At 45.5% G+C, this 25,604-nt stretch overlaps 2 protein-coding genes across 4 annotated transcripts in view; both read right to left on the bottom strand.

Moving 5' to 3' along the window:
- LOC115385361 (GTPase IMAP family member 4-like) overlaps positions 1 to 16,271 on the bottom strand; it is a 32,744-nt gene extending 16,473 nt beyond the window's left edge. The window contains exons 1-2 of one of the 2 annotated variants that reach the window (XM_030087346.1): positions 16,140 to 16,271; positions 7,428 to 7,579 (exon numbers count right to left, since the gene is read on the bottom strand). In XM_030087346.1, coding sequence (XP_029943206.1) covers positions 7,428 to 7,579; positions 16,140 to 16,146 — 159 coding nt within the window. In that variant the 5' untranslated portion in view covers positions 16,147 to 16,271. Of the gene's footprint in view, positions 1 to 7,427; positions 7,583 to 16,139 lie in introns of both variants that reach the window. The other variant, XM_030087345.1, reaches the window with a different exon arrangement.
- A 3,770-nt stretch (positions 16,272 to 20,041) lies between these two features.
- Positions 20,042 to 25,604, bottom strand: part of LOC115385351 (HMG box-containing protein 4-like) — a 30,306-nt gene continuing 24,743 nt past the window's right edge. For both annotated transcript variants that reach the window (XM_030087333.1, XM_030087334.1), the window contains 5 exons: positions 23,064 to 23,128; positions 22,273 to 22,369; positions 22,001 to 22,164; positions 20,982 to 21,104; positions 20,042 to 20,899 (listed from right to left, as the gene is read on the bottom strand). In XM_030087333.1, the coding sequence (XP_029943193.1) occupies positions 20,855 to 20,899; positions 20,982 to 21,104; positions 22,001 to 22,164; positions 22,273 to 22,369; positions 23,064 to 23,128 (494 nt within the window). In that variant the 3' untranslated portion in view covers positions 20,042 to 20,854. The remainder of the gene's footprint in view (positions 20,900 to 20,981; positions 21,105 to 22,000; positions 22,165 to 22,272; positions 22,370 to 23,063; positions 23,129 to 25,604) is intronic.

The raw sequence follows: 25,604 nt of genomic DNA, 5'->3' as shown, positions 1-25,604 counted from the left end.
AAGAAAAGATTTTGTCGCTACTCTACTACTACTCTACTATAAATTTAAAATTACAAGAAACCAGGAAGTGCCAGTTCACCAGTATTAGAATATTTTAAAGAAGACTTTCCTTAAACACTTCCAAATTCATTTAACTGGACACAAAAAAGCGGCAACATGACCCCTTGACCCCGGGGTCAGTCCCTCCTTCGTGGATTAAGGAGGAACTTGTAGTAATTATTGCTTAATTTGATATCATGTTGAATATTTTTTGGGTCATTTTAGAACATTTCAATTTATTTGGGTTTTCTCGTTGAGATTTAGACAAAACTTAAAGAGATGGTTTATTTGCTCACTGAACTGATAAATGAAAGACGATAGAGTGAATATACTGCAAGAGCTCAGTTTAAAATCACTTGGGAAGATCAGGCTGAGGACATTACTGACTACATGCAAACTCTAACCTGAACTATGAAAAGTCTATCTTCACAGGATCAGGAGGTCCGGTTCCAAGACCCGGACCAAGACCAGCCCCACCAGGGACAGTGGGGGACGAGTCCCAAGAAACAACAGGGGCTGCAACAAACCATGTGACCCAGGAGACTGACCACAGTCTGACTAGACGATAACAGAGTGACTGATGGCACAGGACTCGACGTGTCTTCACTGACCTACTGACTGACACCAGACGACACCTGCAAGACCTGGACAGAGACCCTGAGGACGAGGACGGACAGGCCTCACAGGAGGTCTGATAAGCCGTTGTGTAGACTGGGTTGTGATATTCAGTCAGGCCTGATCACCCTGCTGGTTATCACAATCCTGGCCATAACACTCACTTTGTGGTGGGAGGCCCAGAGGCATGAGAAGAGAAGATACTAATCAAATAAAATGTGACATTGTGACATTTGGAGCCTGAATAATCTGAGGGGAGACGAGTTTGAACATTGGACTCTGTAATGGCTGAAAAAGGTGGAGGAGCAGCATGTTTGGAACAGTCTGCTGCTCATGTTCTCCAAACAACTCAGCTCCTGATAAGTTTCTCACAAAGGCCTTCGAAGGTCTGAGCTCAGTGTCGGAGCGACTGGCTGAACACTCTGGAGCTGATAATCCTCCAACAGAAGGGGGAGAAAACCTTTAGGAAGTAGAAATCATATATTCTCCCTCTGTTGGAGCCGCTCGCTGCAGTCACAGTGGTGGAGACTCTCTGCAGGTGCTGCTGTATCCCTCATATCAGAGCGCTCTGCGTTAGATGCATCGATTCGGCCTTGATTAAAAAGTTACACTCGAAATCCACCACCACCTTTTCAAATGACTAAAAATTGCCCCACTGATGTCTCCCTCTGAGCCCGGAGGTCCTGACATTGAAGAAGACGACCACCTGGACCAGGACCTGGACCAGGACCAAGTGGGCCACTGGAGGATCCATGGTGATATCGGGATGAGGAGGATGAAGAGGACGACGCCGTCTGATGAAGATCACCTCCCCGCCCCTCCCCATTTGAGTATAACATTTGTTGCGTTGCTACTGCTAATACATATCCACATATATTCACGCTGCACACACGTAGAAACTCCGGAACTTTGATTTTTTGAGCTTGATTATTTAGGATGATTTTTAAATTAATTTTTAGAATGATTAATTTTTTGGGATGATTTTGATGATGATTTATAGGTTGATTAATAAATGGGTTGATTCAGTTACACACTTTCTCTTTTCTTTTTTCTGTCTTCTTTCCTTCAAACTAGATTAAGTTTGATTCAGTGATTCATATATTGATTTACAAAAGGGATATAAACAGTAGAAAGGAAAATCAGAAACATGTATAATTAAAATAAAACTAGAGTTACGGTTTAAAACATAAATTAATTACAATATTAGATATATTATGTTTTCTTGGAAAAACAACACAAAAAATAATTAAAAATAATCATAAAAATAAAAACCAATCAATCAATCAATAAAATCAGTAAATAAATAATGGTAATAATAGTAATAATAATACAAATCACATAGTTATGAGAGAACAGATTTTGCTTGGAATGATTGGAAAAATCTGAAGGTAATAATACATATGATAATAACACTAAAATGATTTTTGGACACTCGGAATGATTAAAAATGATTAGCATTGAAAAACCTTAATATAAGTTTGTAATTTCGTATACTAGCATTAGAAAATAGCTTGCATGCTTATTATTTTATATAAACAAAATTGTGCAAATTGCTGGAGCTGTGATCTGTGGTAATTAAGGGTTTAGAGCTCCTGAGGAAAGGTTTTCCGTCAGTACGGAGGTGGACCGGCCCAGATCAGTGAAGGGACGCTTGCTGTTTTCTTTTATCTCAAACTTCTTATTTTTTATTATTCCTTTAATTTTTCTCTTTTCATCTTCTTTCTTTCTCTTCTTTCCCTACACATGCATATTTACATACGCATCCGGCAATGAAGAACGCTTGCTACTCTTAACTGCCTTTTCAACACGCTGACACATAGTCGCATATGTCTTGGGATGGTGAAGGATCCTGTCTGAGATCGGAATGTACCGAGAGGGGGCGGGGCTACGTCATAGAGGATTGACGAGAGGCTATTTTACCTACCTCGGCATACACATTGCCACTCACACACACACACACACACACACACACGCACTCACACACAATCACACGCGTTCATTTTTTGGTGATATGATGAAATCATATCAAAAGGGGGGAACTGTTAGGGATATACTTTAATTAGCACTACTACTATGGAATAATTGTATTAACTGCACATTAGGCCTTTCCTGAGAGAAGTACACCAAGGTTATAAGATGCTCTGCTAAAGTGTAAACATACCCACATGTTCCGGAGAAACCAACACACACTCACTAGTGTTCCAAAACATACTGGATCAGGATGTCAGCTCTTGGTTGGCAGCTGACATCAATACCAAATTGTCCAATTGCGAACAAAGTCCAGCCTCTCTGTCGGGGCCCAGCCCAGAAGAACATGGAATAAAAACTCTGATTCATCAACAATCAGGATCCTTTCGGGGTGAAATACTTTGTATCTTTCCCTGTAAGGTCCAGCGCTGAGCATTACATTTGGCTATACTTAAATAAATGGTAATAATCTGAAGTCAGTTGTTTTGGCATTCTTTATACCAAGCATAGAATAAAAGAACCGGGTGGAGTCAGCGGGACGGAAGTCCGGGCTCCAACAGTGACTGTGTCAACCCACTCGCTGAAATATTGATTGTAGCGCTGTGAAAAATGATGCAATTCACACAAACAGCCTCTCAGATGAGAGCTGAGACTCCGCTGGTTACAACCAGACCACTCAAAGCCCTCTAAACCCACAGAATCCGCCAGAAAATGCCACTAAAACAGCCAACAGCAAGATCGCTTTTTCAAACTGCGGTAAAAAAAAAAATCGCCTCTTACCTGGACTTTTGGCCGTATATAGTCAAAGTCTGCTGGCGGAGGAGGAAACTGGACAGACTTGGCAGACCCAAACATGTTGTGAGGGTCTGCTGGGAACGTCTGGTGGAACCCTCTGTCAGCATGGCTTTCAACTCCCACCTCCGGGAGAGCTTCTCTCATGTCCCGAGGGAGGCTGGGGACATTGAGTCCGAGTGGACCATGTTCTCCACCTCCATTGTCGAAGCAGCTGCTCGGAGCTGTGGTCGTAAGGTCTCCGGTGCCTGTCGTGGCGGCAACCCCCGAACCCGGTGGTGGACACCGGAAGTAAGGGCTGCCGTCAAGCTGAAGAAGGAGTCCTATCGAGCCTTGTTGGCTCATGGGACTCCAGAAGCAGCTGACGGGTACCGGCAGGCCAAGCGAACTGCAGCCCGAGCAGTTGTGGAGACAAAAACTCGGGTCTGGGAGGAGTTCGGGGAGGCCATGGAGGAGGACTATCGGTCGGCCTCGAAGAAATTCTGGCAAACCGTCCGGCACCTCAGGAAGGGAAAGCAGGTCTCCGCCAACACTGTTTACAGTGGAGGTGGGGAGCTGCTGACCTCAACTGGGGACATTGTTGGACGGTGGAAGGAATACTTCGAGGACCTCCTCAATCCCGCCGCCACGTCTTCCATGGAGGAAGCAGAGGCTGAGGTCTCAGAGGTGGACTCGTCCATCACCCAAGCTGAAGTCACTGAGGTGGTTGGCAAGCTCCTCGGTGGCAAGGCACCGGGGGTGGACGAGATTCGGCCTGAGTACCTTAAGTCTCTGGATTTGCAGGGACTGTCTTGGTTGACACGTCTCTGCAACATCGCGTGGCGGTCGGGGACGGTGCCTCTGGATTGGCAGACCGGGGTGATGGTCCCCCTGTTTAAAAAGGGGGACCGGAGGGTGTGCTCCAACTATAGGGGGATTACACTCCTCAGCCTCCCTGGGAAAGTCTATTCCAGGGTACTGGAGAGGAGGATCCGACCGATAGTCGAACCTCGGATCCAGGAGGAACAATGCGGTTTTCGTCCTGGTCGTGGAACAGTGGACCAGCTCTATACCCTCCATAGGGTGCTCGAGGGTTCGTGGGAGTTTGCCCAACCAGTCCACATGTGTTTAGTGGATTTGGAGAAGGCATTCGACCGTGTCCCTCGTGGTGTCTTGTGGGGGGTGCTCCGGGAATACGGAGTCCGGGGCCCCTTGTTAAGGGCCGTCCGGTCTTTGTATGACCGGAGTAGGAGTCTGCGTGAGGCGCAGCGCCGTGTCCGCTGGCGCTCTGTGGTGGTGGATCAACCGGCTCCACTCCGCCACGACGCTCTGCTTCCTCTTCACATCCTCATGGAGCGTCTGAGGACTTCCTGTAGTAGTCCTGGTTTACAGTCTGACCTGGAGGGACAGACTCGCTGTGGACCAGACCCTGGACAGCCAAGAAGCAGCTCAGCATTGTTTTCACCGTTGAGCGGACCTGACGCGCCGACATCTGGCCCTTCTCAAACCCCCGGACCACTCATGAACCTGAGTCTTCCCCAGAGCAGCATCCTTGTAGGCTTGCTGCAACAAGCTGAGTGTTTCTGCTGATGTTTTTCCAGCAAAAAGCAGAAATAAAAGCTGCTGTAGGCAGGATTTTGCTAGTCAATGCTAATTTTTCTGTGTTTTCTTTGGATTAAATGTTAGAGTATCCATTGATAATCCGTTAGGAGTGTAGCATAACTGCACTACCGCGAGGGCGCAGCGTTTCCATCTGTCTCTGTTCTGAGCTGAGAAGGAATCTCAACAGCTCCAGGTATCTTTGACCAATCAGAAGAGCCCATGAGGCTCTAACCGTGAATGGTCGAGGGGTGTTCGTCTCACGTTCTTGTGGGAGGGGCTTAACTTGCTTAAGGGCGTAATGTCAGAGAAAACAGGACAGGATTGGCTGTGCTGGGTTTCAAATCGCCATCTTAGATGGGTCAAATCGCCATCTTGCTTAGGTAACCCTAAGCAAGATGGCGGAGATGCAGAATCCTGCCTACAGCACCTTTAATGTTCGCTCGCTGCTCTGGCTTCCCAGTTAATGTCGCCATTTTGGAAAAATCGCAGTAGGGAGTCTGTTACTATAAATAGGGCCTGACAGGCGTCAGTGTCACTCTGGGAGCTCAGCTTTTTCACAGATATGCACAAGGCTTACCCGCAGCACATCTGACGGCCAAAAGTCGAAACTCATTACTATTAGTATTTTATGACCAAATTCTGGTTTCTTTTGGGTACGCCCTCATAAAAACCCTGAGAGAACAAACTCTGGAGAGCAGAGATGAAGCCAGCTGTTGAAAGAGTTCGGTGGTAGACGACCAGTGGCCCGCCGCCCGGTGTTCTGGATTAACTGGTTCCCATGGTAACGAGTGATGGGTTTCTGTGTGAACACATGCTGGAAACAGCAGATGCTAATCTAAGACTCACAAAAGACTCTAAACTGATACATTTACTGCAACTGCAGAAAACAAACATTCATTCCTTTTTTCAACATCTGTTGGTCACAAGTTAACAGAGAAACCAGTTAATTCGAAACACCGGCATGCAGAGTGGAGCTCTGGTGCTCAGCAGCGGGACGAGGCGCTGGGCGGGGCGGGACTCCGGCCGGGGGAGGGGCCCTCTGAGCAGCGTCTCCGGGAGATGATGGAATATTACTGAGCAGGCATCCAGCGGATAAAAACTCTCTGCTTGGCCCTGATGACATCATCAGCGCGACGGAGCAAAACGAAAGTAAACAATGCAGCGGAAAACAGTCTCTGTTAGCTGTAGACGAATCTCCTCTTCCCCACGGATCCAGAGCAGCTCTCTGGTCTCGCTATCTTGCCAATGCTGGGTCACGTTGACGAAGGAAATCTCACGCTGTGTCCAGAAACAACAACTAGCGCGCTAACTTAGCCGCGCTGCGTCGACGTCATCATGTAAGTTCCCGGATGTGTCCCTCCCACTAAAAGCCGGTAGAAAGCTTACCCGGGAATTTACCAGGTCGATTGCAGGGTTGAACGACCTGGGTCGAAATCCTGGGTCAAACCTTTTCCCACCTATCCCGCTTTTGAGCAGGAGAGCTCTACAAACTGAGAAAAGAACCAAATGAAAGCAGGGGATTAAAAATGGAGTGGTGTCAGGGGAATCTGAGGAAACTATGGCAAAGCCCTTTAGCATTTATTCCACAACCTTGATATCTGAATTAAGGTCAATGTCCTGGTGAGTTGTTTGTCCTCACTATTAAGACAATTCAATAAACTAGTGGAACAAGTAAGGTACACTCATAAAATGAATATGTCTTAGTAGTAATGGTTTTTCCACAACTCGTGCCGCTTTTGGCCAAGTAGTGTACAATAAAACCTCACTGGTAAGCAACTGTGCTGCACTAGCAACACTACTAGACCCGACGAGCAGCCATGCATCACTCAGGGCGACAGTAGCTCAGATGGTAGAGCAGGTCGTCTTATAACCGGAAGGTTGGCGGTTTGATCCCGCTCCCGCAGGCGTAAAACTGTCGTTGTGTTCTTGGGCAAGACACTTCACCCCCTTGCCTAAGTATTTAAGTTGTGAGAGTGAATGGTTGGGTGGGAGGGGCCGCTGGCGTCAGTCTGCCCCAGGGCAGCTGTGGCTACAGTAGCAGCTTATCACCACCCAGTATGGAGAGAATGAATAATGCAATGTAAAGCGTCTTTGAGTGTCCTGAAAAGCGCTGTATAAAAGCAATGCATCATTATTAAGCCTCCTGGATCCTACCAGCAGTTCCAGAATGCTCACTAGACGCACTAGTAGGGGTTTTTGCTAATATTACTAGCAAGCACCAAATGTAAACCACTGGTACCAGTAGTGTGTTTGGTCTTACTAGTACTACTCGTAACAGTAAGTATGTGCACTAGTACTCTAGTAAAGTCCAAAATATTCGCTGGCATTACTAGGAGACAATTTGAGTCTCACAGTAGTACTTGTAAGGTCAAAACACCTCTGGGGTGAGATGTGGGTCATCAGTTATTTGCAGTATCTTCTCAGTGACTCACCTGTCTGCCCGCCACCTGCCCTCTGTGTTTAGTGCACTCCTGATCTGGTGGCCCGTCTTCACCCTGCTCAGGGTCTCGCAGGCCCAGAATGGTGTGGACCAGCTCTTTTCCAGTACCAGTCCCGGTCCCGCCCAGCACCACCAACCTTAGTTCTGCTGGACAACACAGAACATTTTCACTTTTTTTCCTTTATGCAAACAAGCAGGATGTTCAAAGCCGACTGTGAGAGATGCTCTAACAGACCCTTGAAATGGACTTCTGTCTCTTCAAAATACTCCTAAATTCTTAAAGCAAAGCCTAGATTATATAAGGAAATAAGGAAGCAGAACTCTCTCTCCTGGATTAGAAATGTTCGGACTCCACTGACTGGGTTGTTTCCAGACCTGACCAGGACTCTTTGAGCCACACCCAGACTCTTCCTGTGACAAGGCGTTTCCTGATTCTTCTGGTCGCAGGGTGTAGCTGCTTCTCTATGACCGTCTAAAACTAAAACTAAAACTAAAACTGCACTTTAATTCAAAGGTTGTTAATCACAGCTTGTTCAGCTTCACCTGTCCTCAACTAAGCCTCGTTTCACTGTTTGAATTCAATAGGTGAGCATCAGTGATGGTTCTCCGTCCCCTAATCCTCCTGTGGCTCCTTCTGAAGCTAAACAGCTGATAAGTTATGATAAGTTACGTATAATGTTATCTGTATAGGGCTCAAAAGGTCACGTGATATCTCACAATGCATTGTGGGCTTACGGGACAGCGTTTAGGTTTACACCTAAACAGCGTTTACAGCGTATGATCATGTACAGCGCTGCGACAGACAGAATCACACACGAGGAAAAATGGACCGAAGCCAACAGAAAGGTGACGGACCGTACCGAGACCAGCTGGACCCAGTTCAGACCCAGTTCAGACCTGGTTCAGACCCGGTTCAGACCCGGTTGGGTCGTCCCTCACTTACCGCTCCTGTTGTGGAGAGGGCTGCCTGGAAGTGAAATGTCCTTCAAAGCATCGCAGCAGCACGGCGCTGCAGGCTGTCAGGACACAAACTTTTGTCTGGACTTCAGTGACGGCATTTTGTCTTGAAGAAGACACACAAACGCTACAGCCAGACGCAGACTCCCACTTTAGCTCGACCTAACAGAGTTTTTGGACCGAGCACGGCGGACTGGGTTGGTGTGAAAGCGCCACTCGCTCCAGTTGTCGCTCTAACTCGCACGCTCCGGGAGTGGCTGAATGGGGGTGTCTGGGAGTGGCCTGGGTGGACCTGGTCTGGGAGCGGCCTGGATGGACCTGGTCTGGGAGCGTCCTGGGTGGACCTGGTCTGGGAGCGTCCTGGGTGGACCTGGTCTAGGAGCGGCCTGGGTGGACCTGGTCTCGGAGCGTCCTGGGTCGACCTGGTCTCAGAGCAGCCTGGATGGACCTGGTCTGGGAGCGGCCTGGGTGGACCTGGTCTCGGAGCGTCCTGGATGGACCTGGTCTGGGAGCGGCCTGGGTGGACCTGGTCTGGGAGCGTCCTGGGTGGACCTGGTCTCAGAGCAGCCTGGATGGACCTGGTCTCGGAGCGTCCTGGATGGACCTGGTCTCGGAGCGTCCTGGGTGGACCTGGTCTCGGAGCGTCCTGGGTGGACCTGGTCTGGGAGCGTCCTGGGTGGACCTGGGATGCGACGCGGCAGATGTGTGAAAGCGCCGCGGCTTTAGCTCGACTCAGTCTCGATGTTGTGCCTTTATGAACCACACAGGCTCCCGTAGTCGGCTCAGTCCCGGGAAAAGTGCTCACATGTCAAAACGGCAGAAAGAAGAAGGTCTCTGCCGCTCTCTCTCCGGCAGACTCGCGGGATAACAATGCTATTTTTCCACTGGTTGTTGCGCAATTTTAGCCCCACCCCTTTCCTTTTTGATTGACAGGTAAGTGACAGGCTTGCACACCTGTTTGATTCTTGCGGTTCCACAGCAGCGGCGCACCAGGCAAATATACCGGTATTTTTTTTTCAGTGTTAGAAATACAATGTGTGGTGTGAGGCGTGACAAAAGACCGAAATGCGTGACTTTCACGCTCAATGCGTGAGGCTTGTGAGTCCTGCAGTTTTTATCATTAGCAAGGCTGCTGTTTTGGTTTTACGCCAACTTCCGCCTGGTTGTCATGGAAACCCCACACTTCCCGTGTTTACAGCGGCTGCTGTACGCGGTCATGAAAAGCTGGTGTGAAAAGGGACGTATTAGTTGACAATTGAAACATTGTATCTTTTACTGGTGCTGGTGGTTACCGGCTGCTTTGGCTCGACCCAAATCCATGTGAAAACAGCCTTAGTTGTGAGGACTCTGGTGGACTGCAAGGTGCACATTGTTTTCCTTCATTTTATTTGCAGTGTTATTTGTTTATGCACAATCTAATCATACTTTATATTGTTGCAGTGATATTTGTTTGCACAAAGATTTTGCACCTCATTTGAACTGTAGTTGTAACTTTAACAGCGTCGCTGCTACACAAGAAGGTTGGTAACAAACAGAAAAGACTGAAGTGGTCTGACATTACTGCATGGGTAAATGGCGCAGTCTCACAGAGGATTTCCCATTAAAATGAAGTTTCATAAATAGCTACTGAACTACAATATTTGTTTTCAGCATCTTAGTCTTATTTACCAGCCCTTATTAAAGTTGAGGTCTGGTTCTGTGGAGAGCTGCTGGCCGAGGCTCTCTGTGAGGGGAGGGGGAGAGGAGAGCTGCTCAAGGCTCAGCATGGACTGAAACTGTATGGTCAGTTCACAAACTATTCGGAATGAGTGAAAAAGAAATTTAAAAGAAAGTAATTGTGAAGAGTGCATCTTGCTCGTGGGTCTATTTCCTGGTTCTGAATGAGGCTTCATAACAGGCAGCCGCTCTCCCTTCTTCCTGGTACTGCGGACCAACCAGACCAACTGGACCACACCGGCTTACTTAAATCTGCTTACTACTCTTTAAAATTGTAAAAGTCAGACCGTAACCCCAACCCTAACCTGGAATATAAACAAGGGACCCAGGCTCCTTCTTCTGCACTGCAACTCTTCAAAGGTGCATTAAGGAGTTTCCATGTTTTATGTGAAACAGGCCTTGAGCGTAACTGCAGCTTAGTGAAACACTGGTGCCTGTGGCTTGTGTCCATGTACATGCACGGAAGAGGGGAACTCCTTCCTCGATCTTTTAGCAGCACTCGAGTAAAATTTCAGTTTCTTTTACCTGGTGGGTCTGTGCTGGAGCTGTGGCAGTGCTAGAAGCCAGTCCTTTCTTACTTTCTGGAAGCTCCATCCTCATACCGCTCAGTTGTTGCTGCTGAGCATCTGGCAGAGTAATGGCGGGCAAAACGAAACTGAAGAGGATCAGGCCAGCGGGAGGCGCATTACAATCTGTGTATCATTCGTTCAATTGATATTCAATTAAGAATCAAAAAACAAAATATTGAAAAATGAATCATTTTTCCTTTTTTTTGTTTTTAAAATGAAAATAAATAAATGAAAATTGGTTTGTTTTTCAGTATCCTGTTTGTTAAGACAGATCAAATAAAGGAAAGTTGAAATACGGCCACAGAGCAGACTTTAATGTGGTTTTTCAATTTCTTCGAGCTCCGTGACCCGGAAGTTCTATCGTCTGTGTTTTGGTTTTTGCGGTGGGAAAGTGGGCGGGTCACAAACCTGTGGGTCAGTTTAAGGCCTCCACACACTACAGAATGATCAGGCTGAATTTTGCCCTGATCTTCTCCTCCTGACCGAAGGCGACAGGGTCCGACTGTCGGGAGTATGTAATGAGTTCGGTCCGATCCTCCTCTGGTGTGCCGGGGGTTCAGAGAGATTGTTTCCGGTCGGAGCCTCTCAGGAGGCGTCGGAAGGGGAGATCGTAGATCATGAACATGTTTAATATTTCTGATAGCAAATCCTGCGGTGTGTGGAGCTCCGAGAGGAGCCGATCAGCTCCGAGTAGAACTGTCCACACCCCCGGAATAAAGCTCTCTGATTGGCTGAACAGCTCCGTCTCACCAAGGTGCCGCTGTTTAAAAAAAAATCCCCTCTCAGCTGTCAGAGCTGGATGAATATATGTCTGTGAAATATATTCACTATATATGACAGTGAAACAGAAAAGCCAGAGCTCTGAACTCAGCCTTGGAGAAAGTGATGGATAATCCTGTCGCTCCTGGACGAACTGGATTTCCTCCATTCAGACCCAAACTCCGATTTAATGCATTCATCTGCATCTCCGCCAGTCCTGCAATAATCCCAATGTTTTAATTCATCTCAATTATTAACCATCACGGAAGAATGGGGAAGAAATAATAATAATAATAATAATAATAATAATAATAATAATAATTAAAAAAACTTTCCGCTGACTCCTGCCTTCAGAGAGCGGACTATAATGAAACTTTTCCTAATCAAAGCTCAACATGTTTTTATTCTGATTTAAACTATCAAATCTGTGGACAAAAAGAATGATTTAAGATATCTGGCAATTTAAAAAAGTAGCCTTTAGTTGTCATGGTCCGCTAATAACTTTATTCTACTGCTCCACTCAGGAGTCAAAAGTAAAAAAAAACAAAAAACAATAAAACCCACACACACAGGCTGAATTCTTATCAAATGTGGAGGGTAAATCATGAATGAATGAACTGAGGGAATGAATGAGTTCTCTGCTTATTATTGAAAGTGGAGATGAATGTTAAACACAGCAATGAAGGGAAGCAGCACAAAGTCACGTTGGACGACGCGAGATTTGGAGGAGTGAGGAGCCGAATCTCTGATGAAGAATCTGCTGCTGTGTGTTCTGCTCCAGAGCGACACACACACTTTTATTCACAGTCTATGCACCACACACTAGAAGATCAAGAGAGGAAGATTGGGTGCGATCTGTCCTCTGTTGTCTTCTGGTGTGTCTCTGAATCGGGGAAGATTGAAAAATTCCTGTAGTGTGAACTGGCCTTAAACTGACCCACAGGTTGACGTGACCCGCCCACTTTCCCGCTGGCAAAAACCAAACACAGACGATAGAATTTTTGGGTCATGGAGATCAAACAAAAGGAAAAATCACATTAAAGCGATACTTCAACATTTTGGCAAATTGGCCCATTTAGCTCAACTCCTCAGTCATTAGAGCAGCAGACTGACTGTTTCTGTGAGGCCAGCTGTTGTTTATCCAGAGGGGAGTCGGGGAAGGTTTTCAGGACGGACACAATGGAAGTGGACGGTATTTTTGTTCCCCCTCGTCAAACTCATCAAGTACGAGGGGGGACACCAAAGTCCCCGGACTGTGGTGATAACTTTTTATTTTTTTATTTTCACATTAAATCAACACTGTCACCTTCAAAGTCCTCTCCTTCAGCTTGAATCCAGCGCTGCAGTCGGGATTTCCACTGCTCAAAGCAGTCGGCAAACTCCTGTGTAATGATCGCTTTAAGAGTGTTCTTCGATTTTTTCTGCACCTCTTCCTCATCATCAAATCTCCACCCCTTCAGTTCCTTTTTCATTCTTGGGAAGAGACAGAAGTCGCAAGATGCTAAATGGAGGGGATACAGCAGATGGGGCAGCAGGGCCATGCCGTTTTTCACCAGGAACTGTTTTACCGCCGAGCCCTGTGAGCAGGCGCCTTGTCATGATGGAGCCACCAGTCCCCGCTCTTCAGCCTGACCGCCTCCCGGAACGCCGCAGCACTTCCAGGTAAAAGTCCTGGTTGACGGTTTGCCCCGGCGGCACAGACTCGCTGTGGACCGTCCTTTTGACGTCAAAAAAACAGATCAGCTTCAATTTTGCGGACATTGTCCTCTGTGCCGGAGGTGGAGGGTCGGCCGGAGTGAGGCGAGTCTTCGATGGACATCTGACCAGTCTTACAGCGCCCATAGACCTGTGTTCTCCCCAGAGCCTCATCTTTGTACGCGGTGTGGATCATGGTGAGTGCTTCTGTTGCCGTTTTTCCCAGTAGAAAACAAAATCGGGTTCTGCCATTTTCGGATTTTTCGAAGAAGGGGGCGGGACTGTAATAACATAAACACTGACTGTGAGCTGCCTGAGTGTCTTTGGGAGGTGAAAATTTTCACAGTTATGCTTAAGGCTATGCTGTAGCGACATATCACGGCCAAAAATCTGAAATCTTTCTTGTTTTTTTTTTTATAACCACAGTCCGGGAACTTTTGGGTCCCCCCTCGTACAAAATCCAACAACCCCAAACACTTTGGTGGACACGTTATAATCCACACATTCACCACGCTGTGGAACACCAACAAATAATATTGTAGTGTTATGACACTGAAGCAAATACTGGGAACTACTTTTTCTTTTGAAATCACTACGCCCAGACGCCATGTTTAGTAAGTAGTTCCGTCTTAGCAATCTTCGCATAAACAACTCAATCTGGTCATTTTGCATTAATATTTCACAGTGTAGTGAATGTGTGGATTATAACGTGTCCACCAAAGTGTTTTGGGGGTGTTGGATTGTGTATTTGATGAGTTTGACGAGGGGAACAAAAATACCGTCCACTTCCATTGTGTCCGTCCTGAAAACCTTCCCCGACTCTCCTCTGGATAAACAACAGCTGGCCTCACAGAAACAGTCAGTCTGCTGGTCTGATGACTGAGGAGTTGCGCTAAATGGGCCAATTTGCCAAAATGTTGAAGTATCGCTTTAAAGTCTGCTCTGTGGCCGTATTTCAACTTTCCTTGATTTGATCTGTCTTAACAGGATATTGAAAAACAAACCATTTTTCATTTATTTGTTTTTATTTTAAAAACAAAAACAGGAAAAACGACTCATTTTTCAATATTTTGTTTTTTGATTCTTAATTGAATATCAACTGAACGAATGATACACAGATTCATTACGTCACATCATCTGAAATTCTCCCCCAAAAAATTCTGGTGCCGGACCGGCACTGCAACTTTCAAGTGACAATTTAGCGCTGTTAGCGGTGCTTACAATAAATATGTCAGGGCACATTCTACACATCACTAAATATTTGTAACATTTTTATAGTGGAAAAGAAGTATTTTTAAAGTTGAAAAACTCCTTAAAGGAGAACTAAGAAAGATTTGCTTTTGCGCTCCCCCTACTGGTCTCCTGTGAAAGCTCAGTGTTGTAAACGAACCCCCCCCCCCCCCCGTGTGTAAAGAGCATCCCACTCCTGTTTCCTTTTTTTCCGCTCGTCAGACAAAATTTTTTTCTGTCTTTTTGGTTCTGCCATCGTGAGCACCTCAGGGTGGCGTTGCTAACGCTAGCGAGGGTTTCATGTTTGTTTTACGCGCTTTTATACTTGTCCTTCTGTATGAGCGCCGTAAAGCAGGTTTGTTCTCTCAGATGTAGTCGGGTCGGATTCTCTGAAAGTTGCAAGTGCTGTTTACAGGACACAGACTCCGGGGGGAGGGGAGGGACACCGTGACAAGTCTTTGTTTACCCCCACAGGGATTCTGAAAAACATTTATTGAGGTAAAAAAGTTGCATAGTTCTGCTTTAATGCACCTTTAAACTCCTAAGTGGTTTTCTGTTTAGGTCAGAACTGAGTTCCTCTAAATGAAAAGACCGAGAAAAAGTAATTTAATTGCTTGCTTACGTGGTGGATTATTTAGTTATAGATTACTCGCCAACACGGTTCAGGCCACATGCCTACTAATTTAGTCTACTCTAAAGAGCCTGGTTCTGGTTTGAAGGATATGGTTGTGGTGTAAGGAGTGTTCAGTAATGGAGTAATGTAACAGTGCTACTGTGACAAAAGTGGCAATTATATCATATTTACTTTTATATAAAGACAAACACACACACGCGGTCCGCCGGACTTTTTTCAGCTGTTAAAACCATACAATCCGTGCACATGCGGTAAGAGTTTTTTTCCGAGCCGTCTGTAAACGCACCGCGGTGCTGATCAGTGAAGTGTGGATCGCAGGAGCCAGCTCTAGAAAACTGCAGTTTTTCTCTGAAAGCCGTGTAGGCTGAGTCAAGTTCCATATGGATAATGTCTGGTTAATACATGTATACTACTGTTGTGCACATCTGTGTTGTCATATTTCACTAAAATGCTGTGTTGTGTCACTTTCTGTGTTAATGCCATTTAAATGATGTGAATTATGCCCCTTTATCTTCTCACTTCCTCTCCATTTTGTGTTCTGACAAATAATTTGCTTACAGTAATAGTGTCTTACTGAATCCTTCATGTTTATTCAAAGTTTATTCCAAATCACAGAGTAGTCGTTACTTTATCTTTTTTTTAAAGTAATTAGTAATTGATTATTCATTAAACAAACCACTTAAATAAATAATTTGATTACTTTTTGAGGGAGTAATCAGTAATCACATTACAAACAACACGAGACCTGAACTTTTTAAGATCATCAGGATTCTTCAAACTCAATCTGGATTAGTTTAGACCTGACCTATACTCTTCAAAATCAGAACTCTGATCTTCAGAGTCCACTCGCCCTGTGTAGACTGAACCGGGACATCTGGAACCATCAGACCTGAGCAACACCTGGACTCTAATTCAGGAATAAACGCACTGCAAAGTAAAACATGAAGTCCTCTGAGGACAGATTCTAATACAAACAGAGACTGTTTAAACCTGAATCCGCTGAAAGAGGCTTTTAAAAGAAGTTTTAATAATACTGAGCAGAAGCAGCCTGATCACCGCAGTCAGTCCAGCCTGCAGAGACAGGGACTGGGACACGGACGGAGGACTTCCTGCAGTGAACGTTCAGAGGAGTGAGCCACCTTACCTGCCATGTCTGTGCCCAGTCTGAGAGAGACAGGTCCGGATCCAGATCCACAGAGACAGGTCCGGATCCACACCCAAAACCACAGAGACAGGTCCGGATCCAGATCCACAGAGACAGGTCCGGATCCACACCCAAAACCACAGAGACAGGTCCGGATCCAGATCCACAGAGACAGGTCCGGGCAGAGTCAGAGGACTTCCTGCTTCCTGCAGGCTGAGTCATGCTGCGTTCACGGACACTTTACTGCGCAACTTAAAAAAAAAAAAAATAAATAAATAAATAAATAAATAAATAAATAAATAAATGAACATAAGCCAGTTTCTTTAATAATTTTAGAGAAAAAAAAACGTTATATTAAAATATTTTGAAGTGTTCATGTCATCCACAGGTCCTCCAGTTTTACAAAAGTATTGATTTTCGGGGGGGGGGGGGATTTATAATGCTTCATGATGAGTCATTGTAGTATTTTTTTTTTTTTTTTACATCCATCCATCATCAATCATGCACCTATGACGAATCATCCACCCATCAGCCATCAATCATCAATCAATCATCCAACATGATGTGCAGGTCACCATAGATAATCCCAGCTCATGATGGCTGAGGACAGCATTGTCAGTGGATGGACTGAGCGCCTTGCATGGCAGCCGCATCCACTGGTGTGTGAATGTGTGTGTGAATTCGATGAGTGAATGTAATGTGATTATGCAGTGTAATGGTGCGTTCCCACCGGATGCGTTGCAAGCGTCACGGGCGTGAAGGCCTTGACGCGTGTAAAGTGTGGAATTCGACGCGTGTGCTGATCTATATGGAAAGCCAAAAGTGTCACAATTCGTCACTAATCCAACGCGTTTGATCCTTAAGATGCCGTAAACAACGCCCGTTCAATTTTCCAAAGTTCAATTTTCCCAACTTCAGGCAAGTGTATCAGTGTGCGGCCTGCAGGACAGAGGCGTGTCCCCCACCACACCGCGCTACACCATACGCCTCTCTCCTGCAGGCAGCAGGCAGAAACACGTGGAGAAAACAGTTTGAACGTTTTCCAGCAAAATTCTACGGTTTTGCTTGTGCATTCTTTGCCCTATAATGAATGTATTCAAAAGCGTACAAATGTCGTTATTATTTTTATCTAAGTGGGAAAAGATTTTTTAAGGCAGGATTTAATGAATATTAAAGCAGCAAAATAGCCTAAAAAAGTTTGCATTACTTCAGACTCTGAAAAATTTAATTTCCATTAATCAATAGTGATTGAAGTGGGAAATTTTCATCGTCTCTGCTACGAGAAAAAAACACTCAGGACAAGAATTAATGAGCTAAATAATAATGTCAGCGCTTGTGCTAAGAGCATAATGTGTAGATTTATTTGAAAAGGGGGGCATGTTAGACTATTATGAATGTGAAAGTAGTAAATTAAATAAGTAAAATAATGTGTGATGACAGTAATTGTATTCATCTTTAATGGGGAATTCATTTGTGAATTCTCCATTTTGTAGGCTCCTGAGGAGAGAGCAGTGTGACACCCCCTTGCTCCCATGCTTAACCTCTTGACATCAGCAGGGTCGTCAGCAGCATCGGCACAACCTGGGCTCTGGGAGGCTGTGGGCCTCTCCTGGAGCTCAGCTGCTGGTCCTCTCTTTACCTGCAACACCTCTTGGTCTTTGTTTGGAATTCTGATTCCTTTAGTCCACCCTGCAACACCACGTACACTCCTACACCCATCACTCACATCACGAATCATACAGACCACACACGCCATGATAACTTTGTGCATCTCCCTCCTTCGTCTCGGCCGCTTTGTGACAAGCAGCCGTTCATTACTGCTGTTTGTGGTCTGTCAAATGTGTTTGCAGTGAAGAGGGAGATCTTATCACATGAATTTGTAATCTGGTACTTTATGTACATGTGTTTTTTTATGTCATGTCATGTGAATGGCTCTGTGAAATGTAGAAACTGAATATGTTCTACACAAACATAATATATAATAAATAGAAAAAAATATAAAACATTTCAAAGCTTCTCATATTTTATTTTACACATTATTGGCTGTGAAGCCATTACAGCCAGCTGAGAAAAGCCTCAGAGGACAGGGCTCTTTCCATTGTTTTCTTGAAGGCTTGGAGCTTCACTGCTGCCTCGCCACTGTTTCCTCCATCATTTTCTATTCACTGTCAAAAAAGAACAAACATTAAAGGTTTTCAATTAGATGTTGCAGTACACATTGAAATATGTCTGTGCTTGTGGACAAGCTGTCAATTAACTGATATGGCCAGTTCATGTCACCCTCCAGCTGGTAAGAATAATTACCAATATGATGCTATTAATCATTTTAAACTGCTGCACTCGACCACACTGAGAAAAATGTGTTTCTGCTAGCTATCTTAGAACACCGACTAACGTTAGCTTAGACTCATCTACTTAGGCCACCCCTTTTAAGTAGCATAAAACGAATATGATGTAACGTTTCGTCACTTATCAAACAGGCAAATAACGTTAACCCCCTCTAAAAGTTTCCTGAGTTTCCTCACCAACGGCCTGGCCTCGTTCTGTTTCATGCAATTGATAAATCTTACTTGCTACAACTATAAATAAATAAAATACGCTGACACTTACAGTCTGCATACGGTCCGCCATTCTTCTTTTACTTCACTTCTGCTTTGAGGGGTGGAAATTGTCAAGCGTGTAGTGGGCGTGTCGTGTGGTGACGTCACTACACGACACGCCTCTGTCTTGCAGGCCGCAGACAGGCCCTTCTCACTTCAGGCGTTGACACGTGTGACGCGCGTCGCCAACGCTCGAAAAGCGTCGCTCGAAAAGTGCCTGACGCGCGTTCGGTCCGTTGAAGCTTGTCCACCAGAGACCGTCAATAGGTGCGTTCACGATGGCAAAGCCAGAGGCAGACGGAGCTCGACGAAGCAGACGGCGCAGCCGTGGGGCGGAGTTATCAGTCTGCCTCCAACTCGGACAACCCTATGTTCTCCATGTTTGTGTTTCTCATGACTCCACTGTGGGGGTGTTTACAGGCCCGGCGTCAGGGGTGGCAATGCCCCCCCGCCTGTGCCTCCTTGCCCCCCCTGGCTGTCAGAGGGGTAATTTTGTTTTTCTTATTAAAAACAAAAGAATTAATAATTTCTTTTGTGTGTCACATTGTGTTAATTCATATTCAGTTAACTGAAATAAATAAAATTTAAAAAAACAAAGTAATTTTAAGTTACGTTTTGGCTTGTTATGTGAAGCGTGCGTGCTGCTGCGGACCAGGCGTCAAGGGGGGCAGACTGCCTCGCCCCCTCAGTCCAAAAAATTAATAAATAAAGTTTTCAGTCTATTATATGCTTAAAAAACAACAGCAAACTCCACTGGCTTGGTCAAATCAATATGAAGTGTTGTGCTATTCAAAATTCCAAAAAAAAAAAAAAAAGTGGAGACTCCAGCTCTACTAAAGGTGACAGCTGGTTATTTTATCATTTGTTTAATTACTATTTGTGCTTTTTAGCAGTGTGATTAATGATCATACGTTGTTGGACATAGTAGAACAGGCCTCTGATCTGTGGATTCTGTTTTTGTGTTGCTCCGTTACTTTTTTGTCACCTTTGCCCCCCCCCCCCCCCCCCCCCCTACACTGGGCTGGAGCCGGGACTGGGTGTTTATTTATGCAAATAAAGTGTGTTGTCATCAAACTGATGACGAGTGGGCTGGGGTCCAATCCCCTGCCTGGATGAAACAGAGCGGTGGGCCAGGTAGCCGCGGTGAGTTGCTCTCCAGCAGCTCACGCGGCTCCTCTGGGACTGATCTCGTTTGGGTCTCGCGAGTTTTCAATGCCCTACGTAGGTCCTACGTATCAGTGACGCCGGGCCAAATCTGGGCGGGGCAGCTCAAAAGTCTTAAAGGTCTGCCTCTGGCTTTCTCATGTCGAACGCACCTAATGTAAAAGCGACGCCGTGACGCTTGCAACGCGTCCGGTGGGAACGCACCTTAAAGCGCTTTGGGCTTTGTCAATGCAGTGTGAAAGCACTATGTAAGTGTAGACCATTTACCATTTACCAAATTTTTTTTTTTTCTTTTTTGTAAATTTCTCCTCCCTTTGTTAATTTCTTCTTTGTAAACATACTTGTTGAGAGGAATGGCTGCCACACATATTGAATCTTCCACATCTGGAATCTGGTGCACATGTTGGATTTGCTGCACATCTGGAATGTAGTGCATGTTAAATCTGGTGAACATGATGAATCCGCTGCAAACCTGGAGTCTTTTGCACATGCTGAATCTGTTGCACATCTGGAATATAGCGAACATGTACATGTTGAACCTACTGTAATGATCAGCTGCTCAGCTGCAGGCAGGGGGATGAGTTCAGTTGATTTTTAGAAAGCTCACTTTTATTGCTCTCATCTTGTTTGATTTTTTCCTTCACACTACACACTGTTGGCAGTAACATATCAAAGTATAAAACAAGTACTACGTACGTATGTTGATGAAGAAGCTGAGCAGGTTGGTGCTGTACAAAGTCCTGTCAGCGCTAAACACATTTTTTCATTCAAACACTCACTCATTCATGCAAGAGACTTGTCGAGTAACAGTAAAAGCAGGTCTGCTAAAAGGTGACATCATTTAAACGTTAAAAAACATATTGACCCTAAAAAAACAGCTGTTTTGACATGTGGTGCTCCAGGAGGACAGCTCCTGGCTCCTGGGTCCTGGCTCCTGGCCCGGTCCAGGATTCACAGTCCAGGCATGATGTAGGCTATGTTGTCCAATGTGTTTGACTGGCAGAGAATGAAAAGAGAGAAAGAAGTATTGAAGAAGCCACCTCCAGAAAAACCAGCCAACAATGAGTGCTGAGAGTACCAGGACAGTTCGAGGACATCCGTTCAACTGAGGGATCTGAGCCGTGAGACACGTCAGCGGTCCCAACGCACAGAGGATGGAGTCCAGGAGGACAGACAGACTGCCCGACACAGCCACCATCCCCTGAAACAGAGACCAGCGATCACTGACCTGGATCACACATGGCTGAGCCTCTCTGCTCTTTGGGATCCTGTTAATTGTAGAATAAACAGAAACTGGACAGCTTCAAGAATATTTCTCGTGTTTCAAGTTTCAACTTCTTGGATATTGTTTCATGACAGGTTTAATTAAAGACTCAGTCAGAGGTGAGAGCTCAACTTCTGGGTTACATGAGCCATCATGGAATCATCATGCAATAATAGTGCAGCAGCCGCAGGACATCCCCAAAATATATGGAAGTGGCTTGCTACTTAGGATCTACATTTCCTCCAACATTACGCATTTTTGGCATGTGGATCCCTCTGCCCAGCCTCGCCCACTCTGTCTCTTCCCGCAGCTCCCCCGTCCATAATTATTTGCACGCACACACATTTGCACTTTGTACAAGTCTGCACTTTTTCTTACCTTTCATCTATTTTAATTGTATTGTTTTATTGTATATATCATGTCTCTTCTGTAATGTTGCGTTGTTGTTTTGTGTCACTAAATGTGTGTTTGCAGCTTTGCACTACCATGCCCAAGGCAAATTTCCCCATGTGGGATAATAAAGTTTAATTCAGAGAGTTGGTGGATGTCCACTGGAGGACATACCATGTCCCAATTCTCATCTGAGATAAATGTGTCTGCCTCCTGCTCGCACTGAGTTTTAATTTGTAAACAAGTGAGATTTCATACATAATTTTTCCAATATAGTGGCTGCAATGACTGTGATTTCAGTGGGCAGATATGGCAGCAATTCAACACAAATCAATCAATTTTTATTTAATAAAGAAATCACTTGAGTGGTGGGACAAGCTGAACGACATGTTTTCTTGACCGAACATACATCAGGATGTAGGAACATCTACTTCAGGTCTCACCTCGGTCTCCTGGAGACGGTGACCAATCAGGGACAGCGACTCTCCGAGCAGCTGAAGGTGAGCAGCCGCATCAATGGGATCAACATCTGGCACTCGGGCTGGGGACAGGGACACGGATGCAGGTGCTCGGGTCGGTGACACTATTCCTGTCCCGGCTGTTATGACTGAAATAACATACGTGATGAGTCCCACAAGACAGTCTGTGTTTCATCCAAGAGGAAGGAATGAGGACATCATGTGTTTAATGATGAAAGATGAAAGAATGTGTTTACCTTTGCTTTTACTTTCACTGCTGCTCTTGTGTTTGACGGTGGTGGCTTCTGCCTTGTTCTGTTTGTGCTGCAGGTACTGAGCTTTCTGTCTCCACACCTGTGAAGGGCAGACATCGCAGTAGGGCTGGGCGGTATGACGGTATAACACCGTGTGACGGTGTAAAAGTGTATACCGGTTGAAATTTTGCCACACCGTTTATACCGGAGAGAGAGCAGACGTCTGCTGCAGCTCTCTGAGTCGGTGTTCGGTCGTCTGCTCTCGCTAACAGGACCGGCGGAGCCACGTTGTTTGGGTGCGTTTGTGCATTTTCACAGCGTGTCCCGACGCCGTGCGGGGTTTGTTCGCTGCGTTTCATTGGTCAGGTCAGCACAGGGTGCGCTCGTGAACAACACCAGCGTATCCAGGAGCGGTGGAGCCATAATGACGGACGCAGAGACTAGCGGCTCCAGGAGTGACGCTAAAAAGTCAGGTCTTTTTTTCTTTCATGTTGTGATTATTTTTTTTAAATAACTGATGTTATATAAACCATAGTTTAAAAAATAAAAGAGGAAAATGAGCAAATGTGACAGTTTGGTCATTTCTAAGCAATTATTTGAATTTACAGGGGAAAAATACATACCGTGATATATACCGTTACTGTGATATGAAATTTCTGATACCGTGATATAAGATTTTGTTCATACCGCCCAACCCTACGTCCCAGCATCAGGACAACACCTTGAACAGACATCATGACGTCAGAGGCCACCATCTGGCACAGCCTCGGCCATCCGGGAGGTCAACAACTCACCAGCTTGTCTTTCTCTGGCATGGCCTTCCACACCTCTGCCAGCTTTTTACTGAGCTCCCCAAACACTGCAGGACACAAGAACACACACATTTATCTGTGCACTACATGTGCATTGCACTGCATATTATACTATGTATAATGGTGCTTATGATTTTAACATCTTGGCTTGACATGTATGTGCATGTGACCATAATACAAAGGTACATACAACAATATTATCACCTTTATTATTAATAATGCAAAAAAAACAAAACCAGAATGGTGAAACATAGAGATGTTTAGTCCATTTCTAGAAGATTCAATAGTCTGTAAAGCCCTCATATGACCAGGAAGTGAGTTTCTCAAGGGGGAGCAGCAAAGCGGAAGGGCCAGTCACTCATGGTGACTCCATGGTGAGTTCTGTCCTCAGGATCTGAAAGGTGTTACACACTGCCCTCCTGCTTGCACCTGGATGATCAGCTCATCCTGTGGTTACTAGACTTTTTAACCCACAGATCAGAGCGTACAGGTCAGCAACACCTTCTCTCATCTACACCTTCACTAGATCTCCTGAGGGCTGTCCTCTCTCCCCTACTCTTCATCCCATACAGATGACTGCAGATCCATACAGCCCAGTTCTGCAGAGGACACAGTCTCAGTCCTCCTGTCTCTGCTGACAGGACCGTCTCAGTCTGTTGTATATTTCTGTTCCATTTTAATGCCCAAAACTGTGATTTTATTACTCTGCCTTGTGACTGCTTGTGTGCCCTGTGAAGGGTCACCATAGTTAAACCTTTGATCTCTTTGTGATAATGTAAAAACCACAGCCCCGAGGGCAGGGCCGGCGATTAGGCTGGGCATCCGGGGCACTTGCCCAGGGCGCCGAGCCATAGGGGGCGCCGGCCAGGGTGCGACGCTGTGACGGTCCGTTTGAGCAGCGCACTGCTTGGCTTCGCTCCCTCGCTAGCCCCCCCTGCTCGACAACTGTCGCCGACCTCTCACCCTCCAGCTCCCAGGCCTCTGGTAGAGAACCCGAGCTGAAGGAGACAGACACAATACCGCCGGGGTGGCGAGAACACAGTTTTATATATGAAACAAACATATATATATATATGTATATATTAGGGCTGACAAAAATACCGCGTTAATGGCGTTAATTAATTTATGTAATCAATCTCATTAAAATTTTTTAACGCAGTTTAACGCATGCGCGCCATGACAAGCAGCGCGGTGTGCAGCGCCCGGAGCGGTGCGGTGACGCGCAGAGCCTGCAGCAAGCGTGCAGCTCGTGTAGCGGTACGGCGTGGTGACGCGAGGAGCAGCGTGGCGTGCAACGCGGTGCGCCGACGTGCGGCGACACGCAGAGCACGTACAAATACACTACACACACAGACATTATGTTATGGTGTGCATGATTTAGTTTTTTGAATATTTATTTTATTTGGAGCCTTAAATATAACACAAATATATATATAATCATGTCCTGTTGTTTTTTTATTAATGCAATACAGGACAAAAAGGATATATTTCAGACACAGTTGGAAATTGCGATTATTTGTGATTAATCATTAATTAATTTGTAAGCTGTGATTAATCTGATTAAAAGTTTTAATCTTTTGACAGCCCTAATATATATATATATATATATATATATATATACATACATATACACATATACATATATGTATATATATATATATATACACACACACACATATATATATATATATATACATACATATATATATATATATATATATATATATATATATATATATATATATATATATATATATAAAACATGAAAACTGTTTAAACCGAACTTATCCTTTGAAAGAGTTCAGTCTAACAAATTCCTAGGAATCCACCTCAACAACAACCTCTCCTGCTTTTCTGATATGATGGATGTGCTGAAGATGGCCCAGCAGCAGCTTCACTTCCTGGTAGTGCTCAGGAGAAACACCCTGAAGCAAAAGCTGCAGCTGACCGTCTACAGAACCACCATGGAGAGCGTCCTGGCACCTGCATCCCTGAGTAGTACAACGGGGGCACTGCACAGCCACAGACAGGAGAGCTCTGCAAAGAGTGATCACCACCGCCAAAGGAAATCATTGGCTGCTCTCTGCTCTCCTTGTATCAATTAGCCAGTCCTCCCGGTCTCAGCACACCCACAAACCCGCCGGAGACACTTCCCACCCTGGTCACCTCAGCTTGACGCTAATACAGTATTTCAGGCAGCTGTCCGTGCACCCGTGATTCGCACAGCCAATTTTGGAAAATCAGGGGCAAAAGAAAAATATCTATACAGCTGTGTCCGACCTTGTCATGGTTGGCTAAATTCTATGCTTACACTAGCCGAGTGTCACAGCGCCATTGGCTTCACCAGTGTGAGCCTGTGGAGCCACAGTGGCGCCTCAGCGATCCAAACGGGCAACTGTCTGTTGCATTATGCGAGTGAATGTCATAAGGCACTAAATGTGCCAATATGGACGCCCAAACCTTCACCCCTTAGCTATGACCATGCGGGGCACGCGATCCTGGCCCTGCGCCACACGTCGCCCG

This window comes from Salarias fasciatus, unplaced genomic scaffold (assembly GCF_902148845.1).
Source record: "Salarias fasciatus unplaced genomic scaffold, fSalaFa1.1, whole genome shotgun sequence".
Taxonomy (NCBI): Eukaryota; Metazoa; Chordata; class Actinopteri; order Blenniiformes; family Blenniidae; genus Salarias; species Salarias fasciatus.
This window is presented reverse-complemented; position numbering and strand designations above follow the sequence as displayed.